At 53.3% G+C, this 19,272-nt stretch overlaps 1 protein-coding gene across 1 annotated transcript in view; it reads left to right on the top strand.

Annotated features, from left to right (window-relative positions):
* Positions 1 to 19,272, top strand: part of GLT1D1 (glycosyltransferase 1 domain containing 1) — a 499,139-nt gene that overhangs the window by 83,340 nt on the left and 396,527 nt on the right. The window contains exon 2 of the mRNA XM_086942676.1: positions 13,926 to 14,074. Within this exon, the coding sequence (XP_086798802.1) occupies positions 13,926 to 14,074 (149 nt within the window). The remainder of the gene's footprint in view (positions 1 to 13,925; positions 14,075 to 19,272) is intronic.

Below are 19,272 nucleotides of genomic sequence, written 5' to 3'. Positions count from 1 at the left end.
TCTGCAAATGAACCCTACCAAGGGGCTTTCCCAGTATACTGTCCTGACTCTCTCTTTATCTATAATTTGACCCTAGGTACTGGACGCCTGAGTGAATCTGAATCTTGATATACTGGCAGCCCTAAGCACTGTAGCTGCCGTTGGTATCCTTGGCTTCTGTAATAGCGAAATAGACCGATTGTTACCACCTACTCTTTTTCGATCTTTGTTTAAGACACTCCGTTTTTGTTCCCTCCCTATCCCTTCTTTTTACGTTCAATGGATCCCGTTTACATTTGCGATCACTGACAATACCCCGGCTGCCCGGATGGTATTGTAAAACCAAACCCACAGCTCGCCGCTAAAACTTTATCAAAGACCGACAGCGAGTTCAAGTAGCGTCACCATGACTACCGACGGCTTCTATGCCGTGTTATTTGAAAGTAACCGCTATTGGCTGCCTTTTCCCTGTGTGGCCCAATCCCATTGGCTGCCTAGTCCCACGTGGCCCGGCTCCGGAAGTCGAGTATTCGCGTTAATAACAGAGCACTAGCCGATCGCGGGTCACAACCAAAGGGGCTCCATGCAGGTTACCAAGTAGGTTAATATACCTCTAGGACACAGCCACGAGTAAGTTCTTTGTCTTGTCGGGGCTTGGCGTTCAACCACGAACGATTACGGCTCCCCGGCCTGATTCTACTCCCTGTCTCCTTACCAATTAGATTGCGTGAGTGGTCCGCCATTGGAACCGGGACGCCCATGAAGCAAATAGTTTCTCTAATCTGAGTAAGCCTATCTCTAAGGAGACGTAAATGCATATGAGTGTGTACAGTTAATTGACTACACTTTGAGAGGACCCGATCTGCACGCATATATGTATTTTTTTATCGCGAAATGGATTAAGGTGGTTTTATGGTGTTTATCTATAGTTGTGTCGGCCACTTTACTTCCCTGACACGTGATCAATTGCTCTATCCACGTCCCTAATCCCCTTGCAATAGTTCATATCACGTATATGAATGGGATGTATCCTATGTTTTTAGAGACACACATGCACAGTTTGGGAGAATACGCAACTAGGGCGGGTCACATGATCACGCACTGCCCACCCTGACTTTGACACCCCAGGCTGGCTGTTACTTTTGTACATGTATGTGTGTCGTTTGTTTGACAAACTGTCTGTCCTGTGTTATTGTGGTCCCAACCCCCTTTCCTTTAACTTTTATATTTCAGATTTTTTTACAGAACCAGGAAGAAGATCGCTTTACTTTTTGTATGAACCACAATTTTGTGGTCCTTGCTTACACATTGATCTAGGGCAGGGCACACCTAAGCATGTGTGTACCACCCAGATCTTTCACCTGACGAAAACTGATAATAATAAAATGGTTGAAACATGTAGACCTATATTCTAATCACATAATACATGCGCCCTTTTTTAATACACAACACGTCGCTAACACCGCAGCCTACCTAATTAGACAAAGGTGTTACATATCTTTTTACCCAGTGTCCAATCACTCCGGAATAAAATCCAGGAGCGAGTAGCTTTGGATACTTTTTAAATCACTTATTTTAAATATTTCACTACACATATAAAAAGAAAAAATACCCGTTCCCCTGTAATCAGGTGTCGAAGCACAACCCGTTGGCACTCAGCCCTCGGGGTGGGACCCCCGAGGATGAAGCATGTCACCAACCAGGTTGGTGAGTGAGGGGTCTTCTTAAGGACTACTGCTGTCCTTGGCTGGTTGGGCACTACGTGCACCACAATATAGTTCCGAGGCTCATTTACTACTGTTTCTGTTGTTCTCAAATCTGCGCTCCATTTGCCTGTGACTGGCACTTCCTGGCCTGGTGTCATTGTGTAAGTACAGCCATGTTTGCGCCGTTCTCCCTTCGTCCTATGCGCCTCCATGTTGTGTTAACCCAAAGCGCCATTTCTGTCCGGATACGCTCCGCAGGATCCAGCTGCCGCAAATAAGGGTCCACCTCCTGATATCACCAACACCCTGGATATAATACACAGAGTGCTCGAGCGATCAGGTGAGGGAAAGGAAAGGAAAAAGCAGGGAAAAGAACCTGCTATGACACAAGGCAAAGATATAAACAGAGCAAGTAAAATAAACTGCTCTCATTTAGTCTCACTAAACTCTTCCTAAACTCTTCCTATACCTTTTTGGAACAGATCGCAATCTCAGCTCAGTAGAACCCCCAGGACACTTCTCAAGCTGTGTCTTCTGTCTGTAATTAGAGAATGTCCCATAATCAGTGAAACCAAAGGCACAGATAACATTAGAACATCAATGTTTGGTCATACCCCACACATACCATCATTCAAACAGAAGCTCTTAATGAATGATCTGTAGCTTCCAGCCGAATATACAGTGGAAAACTCTCCAGGGAATCCTCAATTTAGATAAAGAAAAGTTAGAAGCCCTTCCTCTCCAGAGCAACCAAATACAAAGTAAAAAGTAAAAAAGCTGTTACAAAGCGTAATCCGCAGACACGGTAATGCGTGGTTGGATGCCACTGCATTCCGCTCTGAAGGAATGTTCGTAAATGAGAACACGGCAATGCGTGGTTTTTGTCACCACCTCGTTCCGCTCTGAAAGAAGTTCGTATTTAGAATATCGAAGATTACGGCAACACGTGGTTCCTGTCACCACCGCGTTCCACTCTGAAAGGAATGCGAAAGTCAAGTACTACAATGTCTGAAATCACACTGCAAAACGTGGTTAATTTCACCCCCACATTGCTAAGGTTAATGTGAAGACGAAAATAAACAGATCCAAAACCTCCCACCAAACACGGAAATGCGTAGTTAACTCACCACAGCATTCAGCTTTGAGAGCGCGCTGAACTGAAAGAAAACCGCACAATCTCCGAGCACATCCCTCGAGACCGGAGTGCTCACCGCATCCGTGAATCACCAAATAGTTGACTCCAGCCAACTCTAGATTCCCTAATACCGAAGAAGGCAGGATCCTTCTTCCTGCCGGCGGACCGTTCTCTTCTTCAGCGAGAGCGACTGCAACTTCATATCCGGAATTACGCGCATCGGCCGATGCGCGACCTCGCCTCAAGTATTTCCTCCCCTCAAGGCATCATGGGAGATGTAGTTTGAGTACTTGAGAGGCAGGTGCCGCTAGGGCCAATCCTGACAGTAGGCCCTCCCACCTAACGCCTCCTAAGGCAAGGCTTTGCCGGATACCTTCTATGAAAGGAGCAAACTGCTGCAGGGGCATGTACGTTCTGACACGACTCCCAGGAATCATCCTCCGCCGAATACCCCTTCCACGATACCAGGTACCACAGAACGTTCCTTCTCCATTTAGAATCCCGAATGCTCTTCACCTCATATTCATAACCACCATCACACAACACCGGACGAGGAGTGCGTCTCCTAGCTGACAGAGCAGGCTTCAACAGGTTAAGTGAAACACCGGGTGTATTCGAAGCGTACCTGGCAGCTTCAACTTATACGCCACAGGGTTGATCTGTTTCAATATGGTGTTCGGCCCAATGAACCGAGGGTGAAAAACACTACGCAGCTTAAAACTGATGTTCTTGGTGGATAGCCATACCCTGTCTCCCACTTGGTATCTAGGCCCATCCGTTCTGTGACTACCCTCCCACTTCTTGTACTCCTGTTTCCTGACCCTCTGATGCACACTGTGCAGTTTTCTTATCTGCCCCATGACCGTGGGCTGATTTGCCACTTCCTCAGGAATACAGATGGGGAGAATTCTCGCATCAATGCCATGAGTAGCACAAAAAGGCGACACACCCACCAAACTATGCCAAGCATTGTTGTATGCCAATTCCGCCATCCATAACAGTGATACCCATGACTCCTGGGCTTCCTTAGCATAGCATCTGAGATACTTCTTTAAAGTCTGATTTAATCTTTCTGTTTGCCCATCCGTTTGTGGGTGAAAGCTTGTAGAGAGTGTGGAAGCGATATGCAGTGCTCGACACCATGTCTTCCAAAACCTGGCTATGAACTGAGGCCTTCATGTCAGATACAATCACTTCTGGTACTCAATGTAAACGTATGATATTATTTAACAACAGCTGAGCAGTTTGTCCTGCTGTAGGAAGATTGGTACATGAAATAAGGTGTCCCAACTTGGTGGGACTGTCAATGACAACCAACATAGCTGAACTCCCTTGATCTAATGGCAACCCTGTAATGAAGTTCAGACTGATGTTTTGCCAAGGCCGCTGTGGGGTAGGCATGGTCATAAGTTTCCCCTTCCTCCTATTGTTTTCATTCTTGGCTTGGGCACATTCTTCACACCGAGCCACCCAAGAGGAAACATCCTGTTTCGCAGTTCTCCACCAGAAATGCTGTTGTATTAACTGAATGGTTTTATGCATTCCCGGATGTCCGGTCACCGGTGATTCATGACACCAAGTGAACGCCTTTTTCTACAATTCTGACGTGGGCAGATACAGTTTGTTGTCATGGAAAGGAAGCCCCTGTTTCACAGAGCATCCACCTTCCAGTTTAGCCCAGGACACCCACTCTGGTTTAGTCTTTGATTGTCTTATTTTGTCCAAGAAATGTTCTGCTCCTATCACACATATTACCTGGTACCTGTCACCACCGCTTTCTGCTCTGAAAGAAGTTCATATTTAGAATATCCAAGAACACGGCAACCCGTGGTTCCTGTCACCAGCGCGTTCCGCTCCGAAAGTTAAGTACTACAATGTCTGAAAGCACACTGCAAAACGTGGTTAATTTCACCCCCCCATTGCTAAGGTTAATGTCAAGACAAAAATAAACAGATCCAAAACCTCCCTTTAAACACGGAAATGCGTAGTTAACTCACCACAGCATTCAGCTTTGGGAGCGCGCTGAACTAAAAGAAAATCGCACAGTCTCCAAGCACATCCCTCGAGACCGGAGTGCTCACCGCATCCGCGAATCACCGAATAGTTGACTCCAGCCAACTCTAGATTCCCGAACACCCAAGAAGGCAGGTCCTTCTTCCTGCCGGTGGACCGCTCTCTTCCTCAGCGAGAGTGACTACAACTTCATAACTGGAATTATGCGCATCGGCCGATGCGCGACCTCGCCTCAAGTACTTCCTCCCCTCAAGGCATCATGGGAGATGTAGTTTGAGTACTTGTAAGGCAGACGCCGCTACGGCCAATCCTGACAATTTCCTTGGTTCCGTCTCCTCCAAACAGTCCTGCCTTTGAGGCACTTGGTCCCAATGCATGATGGATGGATGGATGGATGGATGTAAACAGATTAACAAACGAAGACCCAGTTAATCACCTATCCCTGAATTCATCTGCATAGCACGGCATAGCTCTGCTGTCTGTGGGCTTTTGAGGTAAACTTGGCTCTCTGTGGTAAGAAATAAATATCAATTGTGTCTGCACCAGCCAAGACCTCAGTCAGCAGAAAGAGTGACGTTTGTCCTATCAGTCACGAATCAGTCTACCTCTGTCTGCTGTCTGTGGCAAGGGAGGGGTAGCTCTGGTGTCTGTAACAAGAGAGGAATGGCTCTGCTGAGAGGCAAGTGAGGGGTGACTGCTGTTTAGCTGCTGAGGGATACTTTTGCTGCCAGTGGCAAACTAAGCACATGCTTTGTTATCTGCGGTAGTTGATCGATGTCAGCTAAGCAAGGGATAGCTCTGCTGTCTGTCATGAAGGAGGCCCAGTACTGCTGTCTGTGGCATGTGGGGAGGAGCTCTGCTGCCCACGTCTGCTCGCGTCCAAACAAAATGTCCCTAACGAACTGAAAGGAACAGCATTTCATATATATATTTTTTTACAATATTCGTTTTTTCAGGCTTTTGTTTAGGAATTTGAAAACGTTCACATATAAATGTACATTAAATTAAACGTTTCTAGGCATTCTCTATTGGCCTCACCCTGAAGAGTAACGGCGACTCCTTTGTAGTCATTTGTTTCGGCCATTACTCTTCAGTGATAGCTCTTCTTCAGGAAATATGGATGGACTTATAATTGGGCACAAGGCAAGCAGCAGCAGCTCAGGAGAGTGTGTTTTGTCAGGTGCAACTGCTTGGGCGTCGGAGTACCCTAAACCTAGAATTGTAGAAGGTTCTAGAGTGATGTCAGATACCAGTATACTGTTCCGAGGGGAGCCAGCCCCAGAGACACTATCCCTCGCTGAGTGCAGGTACCCTGAGAAGCCGGTGCTTGTGAGATCAGTTGCCCTCACTCACCCGAGGGTGTCATGCTTCATTGTAGGGCGGTCCTCCTCAGGCTTGCGCGGCAGTTTCTTAGGGGCATCGCAAGAGGGCTCTTTGTCGGAGATCTTTTAATAAATACGCCAGTTGAGCACCGTAGGAAAAGGAATGGGGTGTCCTACAATTTTTAGGTTTAAAGCATTTTTATTAAGACAAGAAAAACATGGGGGAGGGGAATAGGAAGTTAAGGTTACATACAGCACAATAAAGGAAGGAGTGCAGCTCAGGAGCGTTGGCGAAAAGTAGTCCGGTGGTCCAGAAGAAAAATACAATAAATGTGAAGCAAATAGGCATTCTGTGTAACCCTCGCATGCAACTCAACATCCCATCGAATGCCAAGCGCGGATAACCATCAGCGACACAGCAAAGCAAATCCAGTCCCTCCGATCCCCCAACCCCAAATGAAAGAAAAAAAAAGAAAACAACCCCCAACTCCCCCGTCCAATGGCCCTGTATTAACATTACCCGCCCCAATCAGCCCACACCCCATCCCCTAAGATCCTGTCCCCCGTGCAGTCTAATCCACCGGGGTCGTCGGTGGCGTCAGCCTAAGAAGTCTAAGGTACCTCGGGCAGGTGAGCTCCCTGAATTCCATGGACAGTAGTGCTAGGAAGGGTTGCCATAGCTCCTCAAATTGATCCACATCCCCAGCCACAGTCAGCGACATTTTCTCCATTCCCAACACCTGCCAGAGCCTATGCAGCCAGCCCGTAATGGAGGGGACAGTGGTGGTGCGCCAGTGGACAAGAATGTTCTGGACCACCGAGCCCAGCGCAATCGCAATCTGTCTACCCCTGCGGGACTTCAACGGATACATGAGGTCATTGGGAAGGCCCAACAAGACATACGCTGGGAAGCGCGGCAGCTCAATCTCAAAGTGCTTATCCACCTCATCCAAAACCTCCTTCCAATAAGCGGTCAGCACCGGACAAGCCCAGAGAATGTGTGAGAGGGTACCCTCCTGTCCGCACTCCCGCCAGCACCCCTTATCAGTGTGTCTATGCATTTCATACAGCCTCTCCGGGGTATAGTACCAATAAGTAGACACCTTAGTAAAGGTCTCCGTAAGTCCCGTGTGATACGCAGAATGCCGCGCCCGATATGCAATTTTGTCCCACTCCTTATGGCTGAGTGTCCTACCCAACTCTCTGTGCCAGCGCTCCCTCCCCGGGTTATAATAGTGGAACGTCGGGGGCTGAAGGAATTTATACAAATCGGTTATCAGCTTGGCATCCGAGACCCGAGTCACCAACCACCGCTCATACGATGTGATTTGGCGAGCAGCGGCGTCGCGCACCTGGGGTTGGAGAGCCCAATGTCGGACCTGCATATAGCGCAGTCTGTCCGTCTCCGTCAGGCCGAATTCCTGCCGAAGTTGTTGAAAAGGAATCACGCCTTCCAGCCCGTAGATCTGGAAAAGCTCTCTACAGCCCGCGCTCACCCAATGGGAGAAGGCTCCCGGCTCCATCCCTGGGGAGAAGTCCGGGTTACCCACTATGGGCGTGAACGGCGAGGGGAAGGTTGTCAGGTCATGAACCTTGCAAACTGCATCCCACACCCTCAGGGGGACCCGTGTAACAAAAGAGGCGTAGAGATTAGCAGGGCGATGCGCGCGGCGTAAGAACGGAACCTCCTGGAGGGTGCGGCCCGCCACCGCCTGATCTTGAAAAAGCCAGTGTTTGTCGGACTCCCACCTGCTCCACTCCACCAGGTACCGCAACTGCGCCGCCTGAAAGTATTTACGGAGGTCCGGGATACCAAGACCCCCTGCCTCCGGAGCAAGCGTGGAGAGGACCCTCTTCATCCGCGGCTTGCGGCCTTGCCAAACAAAGCGGGAGATGTCAGCCTGCGTTTGTCTTATCCAGCCCACAGGGGGTTGGAGAGGCAGAGCGCGAAAGAGGTATAGAATCTGGGGCAGCACCGTCATCTTAACCGCCGCGATGCGACCCAGCCAAGACAGTAGGCTCTTGCTCCAGCGGCCAAGTTCCTCCTTGATCTTCCTGCCGAGGGAAGTGTAATTGGCTGTCACCATCTCAGGCAGTGTGGGCGCCAACAGGATCCCCAGGTATGGCACCGTAGACGAGGACCACTGCATGGGGAAAAGGCGCTGAAGGTCCCTCCTGGTATCTACCGCCAGGGACACATCCAACGCCACCGATTTGTTCATATTCATTTTGAAGCCGGCCACACGTGCAAAGGCGTCCAGTTCCTGGACGCAAGCAGGCAGCGACCTCCTGGGGTCGTCCAGGGTCAGCAGGACATCGTCCGCGTAGAGGCTGACCGTGTGGGTATATTGGCCCATCTTGACCCCAATAGCGTCCGGGTTGTTGCGAATTCTCTGAGCAAACGGCTCCATGTAGAGGGCAAACAGAAGCGGCGAGAGGGGGCAACCCTGTCTCGTACCGCGTTCGATGGCAAAACTGCCGGAGCTACACCCATTGACCCGCACCGACGCTGAAGGACGTCTGTAACAGTTGAAGACCATGGTGCGGAATTTCTCACCGATACCCAGTTTCCCGAGAACCAGCTCGAGATACGGCCAATGAACTCTGTCGAAGGCCTTCTCCGCATCAACTGATAGCAGCATCCGCTCCCCCGGGATCCGCGAGGCCTTCTCTAGGACATGCGTCACCCTCTTAGTGTTGTCAACCGTCTGTCTACCGGGTACGAAGCCAGCCTGGTCCGCCTCCACCAGTCTCGGCAGGTGTAGACCGAGCCGGGACGCTAGAATCCCCGTGTATAACTTGAGGTCGACATTTAAGAGCGAGATGGGCCTGTACGAACCACACAAGGCCCGGTCCTTCCCGGGTTTCGGGATGACCGATACCGTTGCGTTCAGGAGGTCCGGTGGGATGGCGCCAGGCTCGGAGAAAGAATTAAACAGTCGAGCCAAGAGCGGGGCCACAGTGGTGCAAAAGGTCTTATAAAACAAGGACGTGTAGCCATCCGGGCCCGGGGCCTTACCATGCTTCAGTCGTGCTATAGCGGAGATTACCTCCTCAACATGGATGTCCCTCTCCAGATGGGCCGCCTGGGCGGGATCCAGCACCGGGAGGGCCACTGACTCCAAATAGTCCTCTGCGTCTCGCGGCGAGGAGGGCTCCCCAGCATACAGCGCTTCGTAGAAGCTGCGAAAGGATTCCGCCACCTCTACATCACCAGAGACGACAACCCCATCCGCGCCCACCAGTTCCTTCACAACACTACGCTGCTGTGCGACCCGGAGCCGGTGGGCCAGGAGTTTACCACACCTGTCCCCCCCTGAATAGAAGGCATGCTTTAGGCGTAAAGCGGCATATTCCGCCCTATCAAGATCCAGTGCCGACAGGAGCTTCCTCGCCGCTTTCAATTGCCTCCAAACTCTCGGAGCCCCTGTACGGCGATGGACCTGTTCAAGCTCCCGGACCTGCGCGGTCAGTTAGACCCTCTTACGTTGCCGTTCCCTATTTTCGGCAGAGGAGATGGAAATAAATTCCCCCCGGAGGACTGCCTTCAAAGCCGCCCACTGCGTTGCTTGTGACGTGTCGGAGTTGCCATTATGAGTTAGGTAATCCTGTATGACCTCCCCTATGCGCTTCACAACAGACTTTTTATGTAAAAGGGTATCGCGAAGACGCCATGTCCCCCGAGAGGGAGAGGCCACCGGCCACTGGAAAACGCCGGAGACTGGCGCATGGTCGGACAGGGACAGGACCCCAATGTCCGCCGCTGTGGCGGCCGTGCGCATTGGTCCACTCACCAGGAGATAATCCAGCCGCGAGTAGGTGCGGTGTGCATGGGAGAAGTAGGAGTAGTCCCTGTCAGTGGGGTGCATAGAGGGCCAGAGGTCGTGCAAATCCATCTCCACAATCCGATCTTCACCGCGCGGGAAAGTTCTCCCGTTTGCGGGGAGCGTTGCGCCGACCTGTCCATAGCAGAGTCGAAAACGATGTTGAAGTCTCCCCCCAGGATAACATAGCGGTCGGGAGAGGCAGTGACGTCCACCAACACTGAGTCCAGGAAACGATCCTGGTGATCATTCGGGCTATAAACTGAGCCAACCGTGAAGGCTATTCCCCCTAGGCACATGCGATACGCAAGGAGCCTCCCCTTCTGTTCGGCATGCTTGTAGAGAACCTCCCCCCTAAAGGAGCTCGCTAAAAGAATGGCTACTCCCGCGGTCTTGTTCGCCGCCGAGGAGAAGAACTGGGTGGGAAACTTGGCAGAGCGCAACCTGTGGCAATCTCGGGACAGCAAATGAGTCTCCTGCAGGAGGCATATATCCGCCTGCGTCCCCTCCAGCAATGATAGGATCGCCCTTCGTTTCACGGGGTTATTCAGACCCTTAACATTAAGGGTCACTACCTTTAAGGACGGCATTCCACCCGGGGCTCAGAAACGCTATGTAGCAAGTAAGGGATCAGCGGGCGGGGCGCATGGGGCAGGCGCGCGGGAAAGGCCAGAACAGGCCAAGCGTTGGTATGGGCAACATTGGACGGGACCTCCCCAACAACAAAACAACCCTCACAACTCCCCAAAACACACCCATGGCAACTAGCCAAATACAAACTTAAACACCCCATTGTCTCAGTCAAGCCCCAAAACGAGCAAGTCCGTAGAAAACAGTTAAGTGGACGTTCAGCCACACACCTCCATCCGCTCCCCTCCGATCCCCGGCCCCAACCCAGCAACGTGAAGCTAAGAACATCTCCCCCCGGAGTGAATTCAGGCCGTCAAGGCCACACTGTTGGAGTCGGCCAAGTCCCCGGCCGCCGCCCTCAAAGCATCAGCCATGTCCGCTCGGATAGTAGGGGAATCGGGACGACCTGCATTCGCTGGCGACTGTCTCCTCGTTGATCTCCGTCGGCTCCGTCTCTCCGGGCGCCTCCACGACGGTGTAGCTCCGTCCTCCTCTGTAGCCGTGAGCCCCAGAACCCCACAGATGTCTTGTAGGGAGCGCAGCTGGTGTAGCACCCCGTTCCACCTAAAGATCAGACGGAAAGGGTGTCCCCAGGAGTAAGGTGTCTCGTGCTCGCGCAGAAAGTCAGTGGCAATCCTGAAGGACCTGCGCTTCTGCAGCGTGATGGCGGACAGGTCTTGGTAGAGCGCTACAGGCCGCTCCCGGAAAGTTAGAGGCTGCTTCTTCCGGGCCTCAGCCATGATGCGCTCTTTCAGCGAGAAGTCAGGCAAGAATGCCAAAATGTCCGGTGGGGGCGCCGATGACTGGCGCTGTCGACCAACCCTCTGTGCTCTGTCAATGCGGACGGGGAAGTCTGCATCTTCCCCCAGGATCTCTCGGAACAGGTCCTGCAGATAGGCTACCAAGTCGGCCCCCTCGTCCGCGGATGGGACACCACGCACCCGGATGTTGTTCCGCCGGGACCTGTTCTCGAGGTCTTCAGAGTGGGCCTGGAGCTCAACACATTGCTCCCGGAGGCGGAGAACATCCTGTTGAAGATGGACTATCTCATCGTCCCGGCGCTGGGCCGCCGTTTCTACCGTTTCAACTCGTTGGCCGAGGCCCTCCACCTCCCTGCGTACTTCACGGACCTCGCTGGCCACTTCTCTCTTTAGCGTTTGAAAGTCTTCCTTGAGGGAGCTAAACAGTTCCTCCATAAAGGACCTTGTGACCGGCGGTTCGCCCCCAGTCGCATCCGCCGAGGCCCGGGAGGACCCCGGCGACGGCTGTGTTCTGTCCCGCAGCTGCCGGGCCCTGCCAAGCATATCCGGCAGGGTGCGGTCCCCCTTCCTCGAGCCGCCTCTCCCAGTCATCGTAGTCGCTGCAGTGGACGAGAGGGCACAGGTTCGGTCGCTTCAGGGTTGCCCAGTCGCCGGCGAGCGCCAGATGTGGGAACCGCACTGCAAGCAGGGGTGCTGCGTCACAAGCGACAAAATGGCGGACCAGTCCGGGCCCTGCCAGTCGCGGCGCCCAGCCGGGGCGGCGACCGGGAGCCGAAGCAGGGGGTCCCCCTTCAGCACGTCTCACAGAAAGTTAGTATAGCAGCAGAGGCGATTGCCAGCGCCCACCAGCCAAGGGCACAGATGAAGGCCACCAACACCAGCCTTCCGGGGGACAAGATGGCGGGAGGGCGGGGTCGGGTAGAGCGGTCCCGGCTGGCGACACTGCCGGGGCCCCCCCGAAACACAGCAATCAGAGAAGTTCCACAGCCAATGTCACCCAGCGTCACAGATGGGCCCGAGTGTTCCGATCCCAGCGTTGAGGCCACCGATTGTCGTTCATGGGGCCGGGGCCTACACAGCGCAGTGTGTCGCCATCTCTAGTCGGGGGGCCAAAGCGCAAATCACAAATCCAAAGTCGTCCGTGCCGCCAAGACCTCGCCCGTAGGGCTCCGCTGTCCTCCGGCACGCGGCGGGTCCGATCCCCTCCGGATCTACAGCTTTCAGCACCAGGCCCAGCCGAGGCGTCCGGACAGCACTGCAGTTCGCTCCGCCTCCCAGGCTTTCCTCCGTTCTTTGACCAAACTTTTGAAGTGCTTCCTCCGAGGCGATCCGGGCCAAAGTGACATCAATGTGCGCGCCAAGTACTCCGCCACACTCCTCTCACTCGCTGAGCATCAGCAGGGGGAGAGAAGCGCAAGAAAGGGGCTCGAGCTGAGCCGGGCCGGAGGAGCTACGGGAGGAAGCGTCTGCTCACCCCGCCATCTTGGCCACGCCCCCTCCTACAATTTTTGAATGCAAGGACTGAGGGAGATTGTAGTAGGCGCTATCCAGTGGGGAAAAGTCTTGCTCTGGGTTGGCGTCATCGCACCCAGATAGATTGATTTGACCTGAAACTCAGGAGTGTTATCCGAAACCGAGCGCACGATTAGTACAGTCCTTGCCAATGACGGTAAGATGTCGGCCGACACCTTATCGTCCAGGCACGGAGTGGGGCTTCGACTTATAGCGGCCCCACTCTACCAGGAGTACGTCACATCCTATACTTTTGGTCCTGACGAAATGCCACTGGATCGCTCCACAACTACCTTAGTATGAAACATGTTGACCTATAACTTAGACCATAGCTTACTAACTGGTATATGGATAACCGATTCACACTCTCACTCGCAGAGACAGGGGTCATTATGTCTTACGTTTCTCTGCCTTCTTTTTAATCTCAACATCAACTCTGAATACCGCATGAAATATTTGGTGGCTTCTGGTTGACAGTTCATATTTTCCCACATTCACCAATCTTCTCAGAGTGCAGGTTACCCCATTCCTTGTCCCGCGGTGCTCAATCTGTGTATTTATTAAAAGATCTCCGACAAAGGGCCCTTTCGGGGGGTCGCCGGGCACTGCCGCGCCGGCCCGAGGAGCACCGCCCTATGATGAAGCATGACGCCCTCGGGTGAGTGAGGGACATTGTTCCCACAAGCACCGGCTCCTCAGGGTACCTGCACTCAGCGAGCGATAGTGCCTCTGGGTCTGTGCTTTGACTTGGGTTAGTTTGGGGAGGGGGTCTACTGGCCTGGTTATCTCCCCGCCCTCTTCTGTGCTGCTTCTTGGATGATGTCAGGCAGTGCAGCAGAGGTTGGCTGTCTCTGCTTCTCATCACACTAAGCATCCTTAAAATGAAATGAATTAAAGCTCCTTGTAAAGTGAATCTTTGTTGTAGTGTGACTACCTCAGGACCTGAAGCCCTTGATCAGTAAAGAGAGGTTGTTTTATGAATCCTCAGTGCACGCTCCCTGGCTCTGAAAGCCTCTAATGTTTGTGTTTCTCTTCCCATCCAGGACTCACCTGGAGGCGGCGGGGCACACCTGTGTCCTGAAGGATGCCGCGAGGGTCCTGTGCCCATCCGAAGTGTCTGGACTCGTCGCTGAGGGCCACTTCGATGCCGGGCTCGTGATTCACCTCTACAAAGCAGGACGCCTTCTGCTGGGTAAGCAGCGCCATGTTTACAACTAGGACCTCTCTCCAGGGTGGCGGGGGGAGATGAGGAGAAGAGAGCCCTTGACCCTAAAGAGAGAGCGAGGAAGGTGGGGATAGACATCCACCCTTACTGTCTGTGTCCCCAAGCCTCGGTCCTGGCGGCTCCTGTTCATGGCTGGCACGTGGTTCTCTGTTTTAGACCGCCCACCTTGGCTGCTTGGAGGCCACAAGATGGGTCTTTAGGGCTTTCTGGTTGGAGAATTGTATGAAGATTGAATGTATTTCAAATATGCCATCTTTAGGAGACTCACTGAAGCGGAGCACACCGGAAGGGTACAAATGGTGTTCACATATTGAAATATAAGTAATGTTCTAGGAAATGAATTTAAACTGTTCCATCAGTCACGACGGATCTCTCTTCCGGGTTACTTTTTCCTGTCTGGTTAAACACATTCCACTGTTAGTAATGATCTCTTAAAACCACTGACAGGACGTGTAATCAAATACAGACAATTTGCACCTTTTCTGCATTCTCATAATGTGCTTAGATGTTTATCCTCTTTATTTTCGAATGTTTAATTGGGGAAAAGCAATCATGCTAGTTCTTTAATGTAAAAGGTTTCCCAATAGTGTTTACAAGTGAGTTAAAGCGTGCAGGATGCTTGCGGTTAAGAATCAGGAACTTGCAGCGTGGCAGAGGCTGAGGAGCCCTGACATTGAGTGACAGGAGTCAGCGTGTCTGCAGTGATGGGCAGAGCGGCGAGCTGAGGTCAGTGGTCCTGTACATCCGTCACCCGTCGCATCCTATGTACTGTGGGGCACTTGCAGTGCATCTGGGTGTCTATTTGCTTCGACAAACTGTGATGCATTTGCAGTGTGTCCGACGTCTAGAAGGGTTTGGCGGTGACCGGCTCCTGTACATTACAGCTCACAGGATGTGAACCTATGGGTTAGGGGGGACTCCCTTATTTCCTATAGACTGCAGTGCACATACACTACAGTTTACAGCAGAGCAAACGCAGTGCACAGACACCACGACGTGTTGGAAGTGCACCCAGGTGTCTGATAGGACCCCTTAGACTGTAGTGCACATGCAGAGTGCAGCGGGCGCGTACCAGGGCACCATATGGGCCCTAGTCACAGCGACACGTAGGGAGTGCATGTGAGACTCACGCTGGGGTCTCACTCCACCCCTTGGACTGTGGTGTACGTGCTTTGCCGCCAACACTCAGCAAAGGGCACGACAGGTGCTCCGGAACCGGATGCGCAAGAATCACGGCTGATGCTCTGAAGAGCACGTGACAGGTGCTAGAGATCCTGGTGCGCAAGAATCACGGCTGATGCTCTGAAGAGCACGTGACAGGTGCTCCAGAACGTGGTGCGCAAGAATCACGGCCAATGCTCTGAAGAGCGCCTGGCAGGTCCTCCAGAACCTGGTGCGCAAGAATCACGACCCATGCTCTGAAGAGCGCTCGGCAGGTCCTCCAGAGCCTGGTGCGCAAGAATCACGACCCATGGTCTGAAGAGCGCTCGGCAGGTCCTCCAGAGCCTGGTGCGCAAGAATCACAGCCGATGCTCTGAAGAGCCGGTGACAGGTCCTCCAGAACATGATGCGCAAGAATCACGGCTGATGTTCTGAAGAGCACGTGACAGGTGATCCAGAACCTGGTGCGCAAGAATCACGGCTGATGTTCTGAAGAGCCTGTGACAGGTGCTAGAGAACCTGGTGCGCAAGAATCACGGCCGATGCTCTGAAGAGCCTGTGACAGGTCCTCCAGAGCCTGGTGCGCAAGAATCACAGCCGATGCTCTGAAGAGCCGGTGACAGGTCCTCCAGAACCTGGTGCGCAAGAATCACGGCTGATGTTCTGAAGAGCACGTGACAGGTGATCCAGAACCTGGTGCGCAAGAATCACGGCTGATGTTCTGAAGAGCCTGTGACAGGTGCTAGAGAACCTGGTGCGCAAGAATCACGGCCGATGCTCTGAAGAGCCTGTGACAGGTCCTCCAGAACCTGGTGCGCAAGAATCAAAGCTGATGTTCTGGAGAGCACGTGACTGGTGCTGCAGAACCTGGTGCGCAAGAGTCAGGGGCGATGCTCTGAAGAGCACGTGACAGGTGCTCCGGAACCTGGTGCGCAAGAATCACGGCTGATGTTCTGAAGAGCCTGTGACAGGTGCTAGAGAACCTGGTGCGCAAGAATCACGGCCGATGCTCTGAAGTGCGCCTGGCAGGTCCTCCAGAACCTGGTGCGCAAGAATCAAAGCTGATGTTCTGAAGAGCATGTGACAGGTGCTCCAGAACCTGGTGCGCTAGAATCACGGCCGATGCTCTGAAGAGCGCCTGGCAGGTCCTCCAGAACCTGGTGCGCAAGAATGACGACCCATGCTCTGAAGAGCGCTCGGCAGGTCCTCCAGAGCCTGGAGCGCAAGAATCATCGCCGATGCTCTGAAGAGCACGTGACAGGTGCTGCAGATCCTGGTGCGCAAGAATCACGGCCGATGCCCTGAAGAGCACGTGACAGGTGTTCCAGAACCTGGTGCGCAAGAATCATCGCCGATGCTCTGAAGAGCACGTGACAGGTGCTGCAGATCCTGGTGCGCAAGAATCACGGCCGATGCCCTGAAGAGCACGCGACAGGTGTTCCAGAACCTGGTGCGCCAGAATCATGGCCGATGCTCTGAAGAGCAGGTGCTCCGGAACCGGGTGCGCAAGAATCACGGTCGATGCTCTGAAGAGCACGTGACAGGTGCTCCAAAACCAGGTGCGTAGGAATCATGGCCGATGCTCTGAAGAACGTGTGACAGGTCCTCCAGAACCTGGTGCACAAGAATCATAGCCGATGCTTTGAAGAGCACGTGACAGGTCCTCCAGAACCTGGTGCGCAAGAATCACGGCCGATGCTCTGAAGAGCCTGTGATAGGTCCTCCAGAACCTGGTGCGCAAGAATCACGGCTGATGTTCTGAAGAGCACTTGACAGGTCCTCCAGAACCTGCTGCACAAGAATCACGGCCGATGCTCTGAAGAGCGCCTGGCAGGTCCTCTCGAACCTGGTGCGCAAGAATCACAGCTGATGCTCTGAAAAGCACGTGACAGGTAATCCAGAACCTGGTGCGCAAGAATCACAGCCGATGCTCTGTAGAGTCTGTGACAGGTCCTCCAGAACCTGGTGCGCAAGAATCACGGCTGATGTTCTGAAGAGCACGTGACAGGTGATCCAGAACCTGGTGCGCAAGAATCACGGCTGATGCTCTGAAGAGCATGTGACAGGTGCTGCAGACCTGGTGCGCAAGAATCATGGCCGATGCTCTGAAGAGCACTTGACAGGTGCTCCAGAACCTGGTGCGCAAGAATCACGGCTGATGCTCTGAAGAGCGCCTGGCAGGTCCTCGAGAACCTGGTGCGCAAGAATCATGGCCGTTGCTCTGAAGAGCATGTGACAGGTGCTAGAGAACCTAGTGCCCAAGAATCACGGCCGATGCTCTGAAGAGCGCCTGGCAGGTCCTCCAGAACCAGGTGCGCAAGAATCACAGCTGATGTTCTGAAGAGCACGTGACAGGTGCTCCATAACCTGGTGCGCTAGAATCACGGCCGATGCTCTGAAGAGCGCCTGGCAGGCCCTCCAGAACATGGTGCGCAAGAATCACGGCCGATGCTCTGAAGAGCGCTCGGCAGGTCCTCCAGAGCCTGGTGCGCAAGTATCACAGCCGATGCTCTGAAGAGCACGTGACAGGTGCTGCAGATCCTGGTGCGCAAGAATCACGGCCGATGCTCTAAAGAGCACGTGACATGTGCTCCAGAACCTGGTTCGCAAGAATCACAGCCGATGCTCTGAAGAGCTCGAGACAGGTCCTCCAGAACCTGGTGCACAAGAATCACAGCCGATGCTCGAAGAGCCTGTGACAGGTCCTCCAGAACCTGGTGCGCAAGAATCGCAGCTGATGTTCTGAAGAGCACGTGACAGGGGCTCCAGGACCTGGTGCGCAAGAATCACAGCCATTGCTCTGAAGAGCACTTGACAGGTCCTCCAGAACCTGGTGCGCAAGAATCACGGCCGATGCTCTGAAGAGCCTGTGACAGGTCCTCCAGAACCTGGTGTGCAAGAATCATGGCTGATGTTCTGAAGAGCACGTGACAGGTGCTCCAAAACCTGGTGCGCAAGAATCATGGCCGATGCTCCGAAGAGCAGGTGACAGGTGCTCCAGACCTGGTGCACAAGAATCGTGGCCGATGCTCTGAAGAGCACGTGACAGTTGTTGCAGATCCTGGTGCGCAAGAATCGTGGCCGATGCTCTGAAGAGCACGTGACAGTTGCTGCAGATCCTGGTGCGCAAGAATCACTGCCGATGCTCTGAAGAGCACGTGACATGTGCTCCAGAACCTGGTTCGCAAGAATCACAGCCGATGCTCTGAAGAGCTCGAGACAGGTCCTCCAGAACCTGGTGCGCAAGAATCACAGCCGATGCTCGAAGAGCCTGTGACAGGTCCTCCAGAACCTGGTGCGCAAGAATCACAGCTGATGTTCTGAAGAGCACGTAACCGGTACTCCAGAACCTGGTGCGCAAGAATCACGGCAGATGGTCTGAAGAGCCTGTGACAGGTGCTAGAGAACCTGGTGTTCAAGAATCACGTCCGATGCTCTGAAGAGCGCCTGGCAGGTCCTCCAGAACCTTGTGCGCAAGAATCAAAGCTGATGTTCTGAAGAGCATGTGACAGGTGCTCCAGAACCTGGTGCGCAAGAATCACGGCCGGTGCTCTGAAAAGCACCTGGCAGGTACTCCAGAACCTGGTGCGCAAGAATCACGACCCATGGTCTGAAGAGCGCTCGGCAGGTCCTCCAGAGCCTGGTGCGCAAGAATCACACCCGATGCTCTGAAGAGCCTGTGACAGGTGCTAGAGAACCTGGTGCGCAAGAATCACGGCCGATGCTCTGAAGAGCCTGTGACAGGTCCTCCAGAACCTGGTGCGCAAGAATCAAAGCTGATGTTCTGGAGAGCACGTGACTGGTGCTGCAGAACCTGGTGCGCAAGAGTCAGGGGCGATGCTCTGAAGAGCACGTGACAGGTGCTCCGGAACCTGGTGCGCAAGAATCACGGCTGATGTTCTGAAGAGCCTGTGACAGGTGCTAGAGAACCTGGTGCGCAAGAATCACGGCCGATGCTCTGAAGTGCGCCTGGCAGGTCCTCCAGAACCTGGTGCGCAAGAATC

This window comes from Lissotriton vulgaris, chromosome 11 (assembly GCF_964263255.1).
Source record: "Lissotriton vulgaris chromosome 11, aLisVul1.2, whole genome shotgun sequence".
Lineage (NCBI taxonomy): Eukaryota > Metazoa > Chordata > Amphibia > Caudata > Salamandridae > Lissotriton > Lissotriton vulgaris.
The sequence above is the reverse complement of the archived record's forward strand: the minus strand, read 5'-3'. Positions and strand labels throughout refer to the sequence as shown.